The sequence below is a fragment of the Pelmatolapia mariae genome, linkage group LG16_19 (genome assembly GCF_036321145.2).
Source record: "Pelmatolapia mariae isolate MD_Pm_ZW linkage group LG16_19, Pm_UMD_F_2, whole genome shotgun sequence".
Taxonomy (NCBI): Eukaryota; Metazoa; Chordata; class Actinopteri; order Cichliformes; family Cichlidae; genus Pelmatolapia; species Pelmatolapia mariae.
This window is the reverse complement of record NC_086241.1, coordinates 59,913,980-59,928,831: the sequence shown is the minus strand read 5'-3', so window position 1 is coordinate 59,928,831 and position 14,852 is coordinate 59,913,980. Positions and strand designations below refer to the sequence as shown.

Here is a 14,852-nt window from a genome sequence, read left to right as displayed (position 1 = left end):
CGAGGCCAGATTACAGCCCACAGAGGTATGAAGAGACACACACTCACTCCCCAAGTGGATATAACTCTGCATTACAGCAAAGACAACTTTTATATGTATAAACGGGCACATAGTGAGGGCCTTATAATGTAAGAGTGGAAAGGTTTTAGATAGAATTTTGCACATTTAAGTAGAGAAAACAGTGGTTCTTAAAGAAGTATCAGGCTCTCTGTCTGTGTACCTTTCATCTGTACAAAGTCCAGCTGGTGGATTGTTTGCAGGAGAGGTCCACTGTCCAGAGTGAGGTCAAAGTCACTGGTCATCCTGGGGGTTAGGGTCCCCTTTCCCCACTGACTCTCTGTCATGTGGACTCTCCGAATCAAAGCATCAGAGATCTGTGAGACACACAGTACAGATTAATCTACCGCTACATCTCTCCCTGTTACTCATTAATAATAAGTATGCCAGAACATTTCAGCCTCCGTTCAGATGAAGAAATGCAGATAAAGATGCAATGATTCATATATGCAATAATGGGATTTTTCTTGTCCATCAAGTGTCTAAAAGGTTTCTAGTTGTATTCCAAAAAATGTTTTCAAACTTGGATAGTTTCTCATTAAAATTTAAAGAAAAAAACATGGGTTATTATATGAATTCAAAAGTTATAATAGGTAAACCATGTTTTCTCCCATATATCTCCTAATTCAGGGGTGTCAAACATAAGGCTCAGGGGCCAGAATCGACCTGGCAAAGGCTCTAATCTGGCCCCCGATCTGGCTTTGGAACATACGAAGGAAGGCATAGATGAAAACCTTATGAAAAGGTTTACAGGTTTTCCGCCTGATAAAGACCTACGCCTTTGCTATTCATACTACATTAAAGTAATTAAATAATAGATAAACATCTAAGTGACAGAAAAGTTTATTCTTTCTTTTATTTCATTCTCTTTATCATCAGCATTTGACAGATTAAATATGTAGCTAAATGTCTGACATAAAGGAGAGTTTCTCTGGTTCGGCCCACTTAAGATCAAATACGTGGCCCACGACGTAAAATGAGTTTGTCATTCCTGATCTAATGAAGAATGAAGAATTTTGAATGGTGTTAAAATTACTTGCTGAATAATTAAGATATCAATTTAAAAAGGTCACCGAACGCATAATGCTTGAATGGATGCCACATACAGTCATAAAGTGTGACACAGCATTTGCTCATCAGAACAAAAACTTCAGTCAGAGGCGGCATTAGAAAGAAACATAAAGTCTTTTTTGCCTTTAAAGAGATGTCAAGCAAGGTTTGATTTTAATAAGGCAAAATTGTTCCCCTAAAAAACAGGAATCTTTTCATGAAAGAAGACTAAGAGCTTGGAAATATTTGGTTTCTTTGGCAAACCATCATTTACGTCTTTCTCATGAAATTATGGATCAGTTTTCCAACAGTTTAATTCCAGTAATAGCTGGAGATAGTTGCTTTTTGATGTCAGCTGGAGGTGTTGTAGCACCTTGTTTTAAGACATTTTTCATCCTGTTCTACGTCATTGCTTGAAACTTGGTAAATAAAAGTTTCAGCTGTAGCTTGTAAAAATAAAAAGGACGTCTTGTGGCCATCTCACCTGCAGGAAACCACTGGGGTCATTTTCCTTGATGACCTCCAAACAGTACTCCATCAGGCCTGTGGTCTGACGCAACTTCACTGTACAGTGGGAGATTTGATCCCGCACCACCTGGAAAAACAGGGGGAATAGAAGAGTAAACATGTATAATACATTTACAGTTCATAATCACAAGCTAATCGTCATCCCTAGAAGAAAGACAAGTAATGAGAAGAAGGATGGATGTAGACAGACCTAAAGAAAACAAGGAAAGAGGGGAGAAAAAGCCAAAAAGGTCAGACAGAGCTGTCGGATGAACAGTTGGAGGTGAAGCTGAATGAGACGACCACGAGGAATACCAATAACGTGATTAGGAGCAGGATTGTCAGAGTTATTGATTGAATAACTCTTTTTCTCTTGAGACACAGATTGAGGGAGGAAGAAGAGGCTGACGGGACACTAGCAAATGATCCTGTAACTGACGTTAACGGAAGGAAAGTGATACTGTATTTTCACACCCAGGCAGCCTGAACAGTCATCACTAGTTACATCAGAGACAGGGATGAGGAAAAAGTCGCCCTAAAATGTCTTTATAAGTGATGACACGGCTCTGAGATGCATTCAGAGTTTTCAGATTTTCTGCCCTGTACTAGTCGTTTGATTTAACAAAAAATATAATTTGGATTAGCTCCATTAATCCTAATCGAGGGGACAGGAACAGAAACCCTTCCAGAGTAACATGTCGTCTAGAGATTCCCTCTTTCTTACCGAGACTGATGTCCGCAGCTTCTTTGCAACAGTGTGAAATAAACACAAGTGCTGGACAGGGGGTTGCTAGGAAACAGAAACTTCACCGCCACAGCTCCAAGGCTGAATGGAGAGGAAAATCCTTCCTGAAGCCGTTTGCCGACCAACAGTATGCATGAAGATGATTTACTGATGACTGCAGTCAGTGCACGCCGATACGCAATACTGTACCATAGGTGCACAGTGACTGCAATAGAATTACACCTCATTATATGTGAATTAAATTACCTCTTACTGATATAATCAGTTTTTATTTTACTGTGATTATTTAAGGAACCATTTCAGAAGAAGCCAAGTGTATACATGTGGTTGTTTTAAACACTGCACCATTTTAGGATGATAATCCATTCAGAGCATGAGAGATGACTGAAGGGATGCCCTCTGAATGGGATCATTGAGACAGACAGTGAAGAGTAAATCCCAAACACGGCATGATAATTCTTTTTTTTGTAATTTTCAAATTTTAACTGAGAATTGAGACACATGGAAATAATCTTTATGGTCTGGTATTGTTTTAGGTCTTTAGTGTATATTAATGAATATCACTATTTGTCTATGTGCTACATTTCCTCCTGTCTTGGGCTTTTTCCCACCACCATGTGATTGCCTGATTGTTTGCACGTGTTTTCAGTTACCTTTGTGTATTTTTTCTTGTGCCTTTCCCTCTCTCTTTATAAATATGCCTGCCTGACCTTGCACACCTCCTGTAGGCTTGGCACTTCACTGCGTTCATTTATCTTCCAGTCTGGATTTTTGTTGCGTATTTTCTCCCCTGCAGCGACTTCAATTCTTTATTCCTTAATTTCGAGAGCTCATTTAACTTGGTTATATTTTGCAACCTCCCACCTGTGTCCCTGGTGTGCCGGATTTGGGTCTTATTGTGAACGCACATGAAACACATCTGATGCAACAGTCTCAGAAGCCCAGTAATGTCATGAAGCATTTAGAAATTGTGCAATCAAAGCCACCATGAGAAGATGTAGCCAAAAGGGTCGGATTTAGAGGTTCAAACTTTCTAACCCTCCTTCACTGAAACAGACACACATGAGTCTTGTGCATAAATTTGCAGCAGCAGTGAACAAAAACAAAGTATGTGGTCCTGATGGAATAGGAGTTTGCCAGCAGAAAAATCTCTCTTTTACTCACATACTCGCTTTTCTGGATAGTTATTGCACGGCAGCCTACCTGACTCCATGTTAACTGTTCTATTGGTGCCTGTAGTCAAGGACAAAACTGGTCAAATATCCACCTTAGAAAACTACAGCCCAATTTATCTGGGTAGCATACTGTCAAAAATATTAGAAAGAATCTTTGGAGATAGGCTTTGAGAATATAAAACAACTACTGGCAATTAATTTTCTTTAAAAAATAATCAATGATCAAAACACTAATTTGTGCATATATGCTGTGTATATATGGTGCATTTATGTGCTTCTTCGATGCACCAAAGATTTTGACCGTGTTAATCAAAATTAACATAATTAAGTCCCCTCATATCTGATAAGGATCTTGCATTATTAGTATTTATATCAAACTATGCATGTCCAGTGGGGAAGAAGTACAACCTTTCTTCGTCAACTTTATATGAATGATCTTTCTAAAACACTAAACAAGCAGAATACAGGATGCATGATGGGGGAGAGCCTTATTAATAATTTGTATGCTGATGATTTAGTTGCTTTGTTTCCTTATAGACCCAGCTTGCAGCAGCTGCTTAGAGTCTGCTCAAACTATGCTTTGCAGTATGATATGAAATTCAACTCTGAAAAGAGTGTAGCAACGATCACTTCAATCAAAGAGAATCGGAAGCAAAATTTTCCCATTTTCGTTTGGAAAATGTAATTTTTAAATGCACTGACTAAAGTGAAATATTTGGGCCATTTCATCAGGAATCTTTAATATGTGACAAGCAAATATGCTAGTCCATAAATTATGTTAAAATTACATTAAAACGTTTCAGTTGGGCTATAACGACGCATATAGGATCGTGCTCAAGATACAGGTTTTTTCTCCTCCTTTTGTAACCCCGAAATAATTGCTTATTCATTTTGTATATTTATATTTTTATTAAAATGGACTATAATGTCTTTAATAATGTTTGTCTTCCATGTGGATAATAGTTTTGGCTCATACATGAAAACACAGACATGTATGTTAATTTATCCTTTTATTCTTTTGATCTGTGTAACTCTTTTTGCCAGTGAAATGTCAAAAAAGGCTGTTCATAATAATAAAAAGTCGTATTTATTGTTCGTCTCTACAAGCTACATATTCATTAAGACAAAGTAATCAATTACAGGCACTTTTGATGAACACTTATTTACAGATATGGACTGCACTGCACTGAAATTAATTTAGCAATTTTACAAACAGCATCACTGAAGATAATAATTCCTAAAAGCTTTATACTGATAATCCTGGTACCCTAGGCAGTTTATATAGCAAGTTTTATCCAGATTGATTAAAACATCTTTAGGGAACATACATCATTATAGTAAAATAAAACGCCCTTAGTTTGGCTTACTCTACAAACTATTCAATGATTCACTGGATACTCCTAAATATCTTTGGATTTGTGTTTTTAAGCAAAATCTCGAGATCGGTCAGCCCTGCTCAGGTGACATTATAGATTCTAGTAAAACTGCCAAAATATCTGCAGCGTTTCATCCTTTTGCTGGGCTTCAGAAATGAGCGAGCACTTACAAAGCCTTGGTCCACTCCTACTGAGGCGGCGTGAACTTAAATGAACCAGATTTAAAAATTCGGCTCTACCTCTGACTTTCATACAAACGACAACAAAAAGCAGGCTCGACCGCTTGCCTGGTGAATTAATATTTACTAGGACACACTGAATCATTTTCAAACAACTCTTTGAAATGAATCAACTTTTCTCTCTCTGGTGAGAGAAGATTTCATTTCACCTCTGACAGTTCGGTTTACATTTCTGTGGCTGAAGGCCAAACCATCCCTGCTGTGGCAAGCTGGAACATCCACAGCCCCGCAGTGGCCTGGCAGAGCTCCAGGAAAAGGCTTCTTACTGCTGTCGCTGCCTGCTTAACAATCGCTTCGCCGTCCCTCGTCTGCATGTGAAATGTTTTAAATTCAGTGTATAAAGAATATCTCTCTTGAAGGTGCAAAAGAAGTGCTGCCAGCTTTCATTGCATCCTGTCCTTATTGTCATCCTCCTCTTTTCTCTCTCAGATTCGATGCTCCCTAACAGCTTCTCTCAGCATTCTAGCCATCCTCCCTGAAATCTGCTTTAAATCAGCTTCCCAATAAGATATAAAAACTGCCGCCGGCAATAGTGCTCTGCCAGATGATCTCCGGATAATCAGCGCAGGGAAGATTCATTCGTCTGAATTTAACCGAGAATGAAGGGGCTGCAGCAGCTTGTGGTGGGACGGCAGTGGAGCAAATTTAGCATCTTGATGAGAGAAATTAATTGAGAGACAGAAAAAGAGAGTGAGAGATGGTGGATTGAGAGACAGAAAACACAGTGCAGGACAGCAGTAGAGGAAGGCAGAGTCTGCTGCGTTAAGTGGGCCACAGTCTCTGCACAGCGGAAACAAACTGTGTCCTCTCATGTGGCTGGTAGGGTGATCAAGCACTTTGTCACAGAAGCTCCACAGTGATGGTAAAACAACAGGAAACCGAGGGATGATGAAAATGTAAGACAGTGATAGTGCTAAAACAAACAGCAGTTTTGATAGCACGTTTGATTTCTTCATGGTAGGAAACACTGAGAAACGTGTTTGCAGTGGAACAGGTGCTTATTAAATAAATGAGCACATGTTGGAGTCACAAATACTACCTCATAAAAACACACTAAAGATACATTTTACATAGGAAATGCACTGGAAACTACAAACCTCATTCACCTATTCATACAACCGCTTTTTTAACCTAACATCCACACACTCACACTCTGATGGACGCATTGCGGGAAACTCTGTATCTTGCCCAAGGAGCTGGGGATCAAACCTCTAACCTTCCGGGTGGTGTATGACCGCTCTACCTGCTAAACCACAGATGCCTTAAGATGCAATAACTGTTCTGTAGTTACTTCAGCAGTTACTGTTTCTCTGTGTCGTTAGCTGCTGAGGAGGTAAAGCTTCTTCTACCATTTTCTATTTGTATCTGCTGTAGTTATTAGGCCACTGCAGCACTTGTGTCTGTGAGATACTGTGGCTGCAGTGTTTGAAAATGTCCCCTTCCAGGACACAGGATAACATTTGCAGACTGACAAAAGGGGTGTGTATGACAATCATTAAATGAGGGTCAAATATAAAAGAACACACACAAAATAGTTTGTTATTAGAAACATTAAACATTAAGGTGTGTGTGTGAGGATATGCTGCACAGTGCAGTGACGATCAGAGGAAGTGACAAGTGCCACATCCACTGAAAATCAGCTGTCAGTGAGAATCTGTTAGCATTTACTATTAGAACTGAAGGACGGAGAGCAAATACAGCAGTAAGCGACCCATGCATACATGCATAGGTCAAAATAACAGATTTGAAATGCATTTTCTTTACCGACTGATCTCAGTTATTTTCTCTTCTTTTTGCAGAAGTCCACACGACAGACAAAAACCCAAACATGTTTACCCTGGAAAACCAATCAGTCAATCAGAAGAATAATAATAAGCAACTACCTTCAACAATTTTCAAGCAAAACTACTGCCTAGGTTTCATAGTTGTAGCTTGAGTATAAGACTATTTTCATCACTTTTATAGAGCTGTAACTGTCATGGTCTTGGATCTCAGAACAAGGGTTGTGAGTCAGGAATTTGTTTTTCTGTGTTTTCATTATGGTTTGATGTTCTCAGTTATTACTGGCTGAGGGTCTGTAGCATGTTGTTGTATCTAAGCTTTAGTCATACCTCAGGGTTTTTGAGGTTTCTGGAGTTCTTTGTTTTTTGTTGGTTCTGTTAGGGTTCATAGTTCTTTTGCTTTTAGTTTTGGCTCATGTTTGAGTTTTTTTTCTTTAAATCATATTTTAGTCCAAGATCCATTTCTTTTTGTGTGTCTACTCTTGGTCGGTTCATTTACTGTATATAATTGCACTTGAGTCTTTTAGTTTTCATTTAGTATTAATATACTTTGTTATTTGAGTTTTTCTGTTGTGTTTGGTTTATTTTTCCTAGTTTCCGGGGTGTTCCTCATGTCATGTTCAGTGCGTGTTTATTGACTCCGTTATTTCCTGTTTTACTCTGATAGGGTGTGTCTCTTGAGCATTAATATGAGTTTTACTTCCTGTCTCTTTGTCTTGATTATGTTCTCCTGTGTCTCCTTCCTAATTAGCCCCCTCTGTGTATGAATAGCACTTTCTTCCTTGCAGTCTGAGTTGGCTTGCCTGTTGTACTCGCCTTTTCTAGTTTCTGTGTCCCCGCGACCACTACAACCTTTTATACATATTAACTAGCTATTTAAAATGTTTATCTATTATCCATCTATTTTCTTTTGCTTATCCGGTTTATGGTCGCGGGGTGGCTGAGCCTCTTCCAGCTGCCATAAAGCCAGGGGGGAGATGCACCCTGGACATCTCCCCAGTCTGTTGAAGGGCTTGTTCATCTATTACACTAACCCTGATTCCATTTCTTCCCCCATACTAGCAAATGGTTTCAACAGGTTGTTCATAGCTTACAATTTCAGTTGTTCGGCCATACTTTTAACGAGCTATGACAACCATTTTTTTCATTACTTACACTGATATAATTATAATTATAATCCTTCTGAGTGTCTTTTTCTACTGCCTAGCCATTACTTTTTACTCAAAATTATTCAGTTCCAATTAATTCTTAAATGGTAATTCTGGCTTTTGTTGTAGATTGTATAGTGCTAATCTCTCCCCCCCCCCACTACTGCAGAAGTACCTCTTGAGATACAGCCCTTGTTGGGAATCTCTGAATTAAACTCTTAATAGAATAAGCGATCATATATCTTGAACATAAATAGCCTTTAGCTCTAGAGTTTCTTGTCTTGATTAGTTCTCTATTGATTGTCAGGATCTGACAGAAAAGATACAACTGTAGTGGCGAGTAAGACCCTTATACAATATTAGCAGTCTCAACATTAACAAGTAATCCTCCCACACTGAATAACCTTCAATAACAGGCTCTGCTGCCTATCTCGCTGCAATGAAAACTGTCATCCACTATAAGAAAATGAATCATTTGAAATCTGCCTCCGCTTTTCTTTATACTTCCTACCACATCTCTAAGCATCCATTCGGTCCAAAATACCTCCCATGCCTAGTTAAAAGTGAGAAGGACCCCGAGAAGGAGGGTTCCCCTGGAGTAACACAGTCGGTTCAACAAGGGGGAAAGCAAGTGGAAATAAAAATAGCCTCAAAGCCGCTGTACTCATTAACCAACCCGAGCTGGGTGACCAGGGGACCTAGCAACCAGTGACAAACTTTGCATGAAGCAGGAGAAGATGCAGACTGACTTCGTTTCTGATTCACTTTGTGTTGCTCTAATCAGCCTTCATCTGCTGAATCTGTTCCTTGAAGAATCCAGTGAAAGAGATTGAGAGCATAAGAAGTGGGCCCCGTTTTGATCATATTTAATACAATCTTCACATTATATTAGAGGACCGTGCTGATGTTTTCTTTTTTCATGTTTCCGTCAAATGAAATGTGCTTTACAGAAAAAAATTCATCGCAGTGAATTTAATTACATTCAACATTTTTGCTGAGATGTATGCAGTTAAAAGCATCAGCTATATCAAAGGAATAGTTTGACATCTTGAGAAAAACCAGGCTTTCATACCAGGAGTTAAAAGATGCATGCCCGTGCACTATATCTGATGATAAAACCAAGAGACATTTAGCTCAGTATAGCAAGTGGCGCAGTTGAAAAGTGATCAATATACATGATAATATACACAAAAGACTGAGGTGACTCGTGTTGTTACTCTGATGTTGCAAGGGGGTAAGCTTGTTTTCCATGAAAAGACTTGCAAACAAACCTCCAAGGCTGAAAACCAAAGCCACCTTGGAAATGCCAGATCTGCAGTTCCTCCAGCGGCCTAACGAATCATCCCAGGAGTATAGAGTTCCCACTGGTTCATGAATTCCATCATTTTATTAGTAAATTACTAATTAGCATGTATCTGCGTCTGCAATTCACGCACCTTGCTAAGGCTTTAGCCACACAGACCTAGAGGCAACCTCTCGTTGCTGGGTAAAATTGTTCACAAAGAGGGTGCTGCACCCAAAAAATCTTTTTGATTACTTTGGCCACCAGCAGACTGCTGTGGTCACATGTAGGTTGCATGGAAGACGCTAACTTTTGTGCAAACACTTGCAATCTACTCTCAGAGCAGTAGTGAAACTTGAAAAAGTGCAATGGAAACAGAAAGCGGAGAAAGTTTGCCTTCAAAGTAAAAGCTGTGCCGTACCACTGCAACCATCACATTTTTAAAGGTGCAGCTTTTACTCTGACGGCAAGCAGACCCTTTTTCTGTGTCACATACATCTCTGGGACCAGTTTTGTGCTAGTGACTGCAAGCAACCTTCAACTACTTGCAACTAGTCAGGGAGTACACATTACTCTGTGGGCAGGACTCTAGGCCCGAGGCTTTGCCAAGCGTGCTAACTTAAGAATCAACAATTTGGTTTAAATATTGACACTATTTCTCTAAAAATTTAAGATAGAAGCAATCAAATGCTAAAATGGAGGCGTCAAAACAGGATTGAACAAACCAATAGGTGACATCATCCATCTTTTATATACAGTTTGAGAGCCTTTCTCTAAACCACAATGTTTTCATATCTAATGAAAAGATGTGAGCTATGAACAGATCTGTAAGGAACCAAGTATTACTGAAAATGTGAAGTCACTTTTTTAGATCTTTTCTTGTTGGTGCATTAAAGTGCTTGTTGGAAATTTGAGCCTCTGATCTGTCAGAGTCTGATGGAGAACAAGAGCTTTTTTACACACTGACATTACATGCATGTTTTTCTGGTAGCTTGAGAATCCACAAAAACTTTGTTCTGCAGTCGACTCAAGAAAACCACACATCAGAACTGCTGGACACTCAGTCCCTAGTATTTACAGCAAAAGAAAGAACGAAAAGAAAGAAGACTATAAAATGCTTACGGTGATAGATTACCAATTACGCCAGTTTAAAGGCCATGTGATTTTCCATCTGACAGAAACTGAGAAAAATTGCTGCCTGGAGGGCAAAAAATCTGTCAGAAAAACTTTTGAGGTTAAAAGATTAAGCATGCGGTTTTTAGCCAAAGCCTGCAACACAATCCTTCAGGCTACAGAGAAGGCTGCAGCCTGCCCTGCTCATGTCCGGCTTTGCGTCTAGGAACCCGAGGGCGAATGAGTCGAACAGGAAATTATATTAGGCTGTTGGACACCTATAACAGATTGCAGGTTTTCAAAGGTGACTCAGCTAATTTTTTGATTATAATTCATCCAATTTAATAATTCTTTTACGAGACATCAACACGGCATTTAGCGTGTCGTGTTTTAGCTGTGCACAGATGGTTTGAATCAGCATTTAGAAGATAATCTTTACAGACTGTCTGCTTAAAGGAGACCTATCTGGGGGGCCTTTTGTATCCACTCCACGTGACAAACCTTCTGCCTCTGCTGCTTCTCTACACAAACACATGGGTCAGTCCTCCTGATGTGCTGGAATAAATGAACCTGACTCATGCTATGAAGGACTACTTCTCGCCTCCACAGCTTCAAACAACAAGCTCAACGTGCCTCAGTCACCATGGCGACCAGGCTTCCTTGTCAGGAGCCAGGACCAGAGGAGAGCAGCAGGAAGCTCTGCTGGAGATGCCAAGTGATCTGCAGCAGCCTCGTTTTAAAATCAGATTCAATTGATTTAATGTTTCCTGCTCTTTTTACAGCTTTTATTATGAACCTCGTGTGCTTAAATAAGCTGTATTATTCAGGCTATATCACTAGTTGCTCAACTGGACACTATGTTTTATGCAGCTATCAGCATTTATAAGCACAGACACCAAAAACCTCAGCATCACCAAGAGCGTAGCGGGACAGAATTGTGTCTCATTCAGCCACAGCTGCAGGATGAATGTCCATGCCAGAGTTAACACAGTTCCTGGAGATGACCTCAAGAAAACAAGCTTCATCTCAAATGATCCTTTCTCTCCTCTTTTAGCTGTGCCTCGTATCTACATGAGTGAGCTACGCTGCCCTCCAGGGGACAATAGGAAATAAGAGAATGCACGAAACTTCGTTTTCTTGCATCACTGACTCTGTGGGAAACTCTTATGATTGAAGAGGTACCCCCGAGTAAGCGAGAAGCACATTCACATGTGAGATCAGCGCGGAAAGCACGAGAAAAATCTGACATCTGCGTTGGAGAAATGTGTTTCTCCAACATTAAGATTCAGCGTACGACACATGCAGACACCGAGCTGACAGGCGGGATCAAATCAGCACTGACATGCATTAAAATTCCTCTGTGTTGGAGGTGTGAATCTGTCCAGTGTCCCTTAAGATCCATCCGTCTTTGAAAATTCATCCACTGAGAGGACACAGTTCATTTTTCATGTGCATCGTGCCACACACCACTGCAAAGTCTTTGCCGTTAAAACTAAAATCATGCCTCCTATAGGCAAGAAAATACTGCAGCAGCGACGGCACTTGTAATAGCCGAGTTGCTGAGCATCACTTAAAGGTAAAAGAGAGCATAAAAAGGTAGCAAGTTACATAATTACTGTTAAATAAAAACAACTAGTATGATCTGCCATGGTTAGTTTATTTAAACCTGCGTGATTTACAGCTAAAAATGAGAAGCTGCTGAATTGAGTAATATTGTTGAAGCGAAGGTGCTCTAAGGTAATTCATACACAAGTTAACCAATCAAAATGCTGGCAGGGTAGGCTCCTGTAAAAGGAACAGCGCTAGAAGAGTGCTTTAATTTAGTGTAGTTTAGCCAGTGGTGAGGGTTTAGTGTTCCTATTCTCTTCTATTGCAGATCCTTAGGAGAGCATGACTATGTGGTGGTTATTGTGTCATTTTTTATTTACAGTTTCAGGAGATTACAGGAGGCAAGAATGTCACATCAAGGTTGCAAGTTGGTGAGTGTAACTGATAGCCAGAGTGCCTCCTGTGCAAAAGTAATTTCCATGAACATCACATCTAAAATATATATATATATATATATATATATATATATATATATATATATATATATATATATATATATATATATATATATATATATATATATATATATATATATATGTGTATATATATATAGGCAGGACTAAAAAAATAAATAAAAAATGTCTGTTGCTGGTCCTGTATGCCCACATGTTGCCATGCACAAGCCATGTTCCTCAAACCACCTACACGTGTGAAACCTCAATTCTACAGAGCAACAGAGCGTGAAATTGGATGCTGTACAGCACAAATGTATCTCTCCATCCTCTCATCTCACTTATGTCCCCCGTTCAATGTGTTGCAGATGGCTTAAAGAAAAATGCAGCTCTTTATGCATCTAAAATCGGTGGCACGGTGTACTATTTCTCATTAATCTTTATCAAAATCGTTAAGGTACTGAAAAACCTAAAAAATGCAACTGGAAAAATACATAACTTCAGATTCTTTAAGAGCAAAGAGATTTTCCTCACGACTTTGTATTTTATCCACTACAATATGAAACTTCAGTTGCAGCGCCAGCTCATCCATCAGTCACAATCACCGCCCTCATTTTGTCAAACCAACACTGCAAGATTATACAGCAGCAAACAACCACTATGAAGCAGATCAAATTTAAAGTCCCAACCTGGCAACTTCTAAAGAAAAACAAGGATATTTTTAAGATAATTTTGTTTCGGTTTGCACTTGTGTGGCTCATGAATCAATACCTCATTAGGGTTAATGCCTCATTATCCATTTAACACATCCAGCCTTCTGATGCATACAAGTGGATTCCAGGAACAGATCTTGTCATGCTCACTCACCTTCAACTTGTGTTCATGCTCTTTGTTTACTTGAGACAGCAGCTGGGCCTTGCGCCGGTTCAAGGCGTCGATGAGGGCGTCGCACTGCGCCACCAAGCAAGCCTCAAACTCCACACCGTTCTCCTGCGGGAAAAATTTACAAGAAGCTGGAAAAGCAAAGCATCTGAAGACAGAAAATATGCAGGAATTTGCAGCTGGAAACAAAACAACAATAACAAAAGAAACAGATGGAAGATACTTTTAAGGCCGCATGCATCACTTTAATAGCAGGAGTAACAGTGAAATACAGGAATGACAAAATTAATAGAGTTTAATGATGGGATGGATAGTTTGCTGAGATACCTCCTCCTTAGACGAGAAGCGTGAGTAAAATCATCATGATTCATGCATCAGCAGAGTACTAAACTTGACAATTACGCCTCATGCTGTCACTTTTTCACACATCTTAAGTTTTTTTTGTTGCTCGTCACCTCCTCTCTACTCTTTTACCTCACCCTCACCATTTCACACTGCGTGACGACTATCCATGAGGGGTTTTAATCCCACCTTCCTCCTCTAATCGCCTTCATAAGCTGACCAAAGCTTTGTCTCCACATGAGCATCTAAATTTAGACCTGGTTAATGTGTTAGATGGAAGAAGATAATATAGGTGAATGTGAATAAAGGGGAATTCCCATTAATGCTAATATAATCATGTGTTTCTGTAAATGTTAATCTTTATAACCACCTTTGTTTTGCATCCTGAGCTCAATTTTGATGCAAGAATCTTTTATAGTTTTATTAAGATAGTATCTTCCCATCTGGCCCTGTGCAGAGTTCAAGACAGAGATTAGAAAATGTGAAATTCAAATGAATACAATAAGCCTTTTTGTGTCTGCTGCTCACGGCAGTCAGTGGACAGTCTGGGATCACAGAGGGGGATTACAGCTTGGTAGAAGAAAATATTCATGCAGATTATGGGTGCGTGCAAAAAACAAAACAAAACCCACGTGTGTGCGTGTGTGTGCGTATACCTGGATATGCTGGACCATATTTTTTAGTTGGACCAGGAACTCTTTGGCCTCAGTGGCTCGATCTGACAGGCCGTTGAGGGCCTGGGACAGTTGACCCTTTGAAAAGAGACAATAAAGTATAATTACATGGATTTGCAGATGAAGTGCTGAATCGTCAGAATCTAAAGAAGGAAATGAATCTAATAATAATCAGAGCCATATTAGTATTTAAAAACTCCAGGGTCATACACAAAGACTACAAAGATCTAATAAAATATAAGATAAGATAAGATAACCTTTATTAGTCCCACATTTGTTTTGTCACAGCAGGAAGTGGACAGTGCAAAAGTTATATAGCAAAAATTAGAATACAATAAGAATAAAATACAGTACACAACTGTACAGAAGAGAATAAAATAAAATACTATATACAGTAGAATAAATAGAATAAAATATACAATAGGATAAAAATAGAATACAAATGCTTTATACAACTGAGTAAAAATACCGCAGGGTGCCG

At 39.3% G+C, this 14,852-nt stretch overlaps 1 protein-coding gene across 4 annotated transcripts in view; it reads right to left on the bottom strand.

The window, feature by feature from the left end:
• Positions 1-14,852, bottom strand: part of trim9 (tripartite motif containing 9) — a 44,328-nt gene that overhangs the window by 13,289 nt on the left and 16,187 nt on the right. For all 4 annotated transcript variants that reach the window (XM_063498408.1, XM_063498410.1, XM_063498409.1 and 1 more), the window contains exons 2-5: positions 14,354-14,449; positions 13,341-13,463; positions 1,592-1,702; positions 221-374 (exon numbers count right to left, since the gene is read on the bottom strand). In XM_063498408.1, the coding sequence (XP_063354478.1) occupies positions 221-374; positions 1,592-1,702; positions 13,341-13,463; positions 14,354-14,449 (484 nt within the window). The remainder of the gene's footprint in view (positions 1-220; positions 375-1,591; positions 1,703-13,340; positions 13,464-14,353; positions 14,450-14,852) is intronic.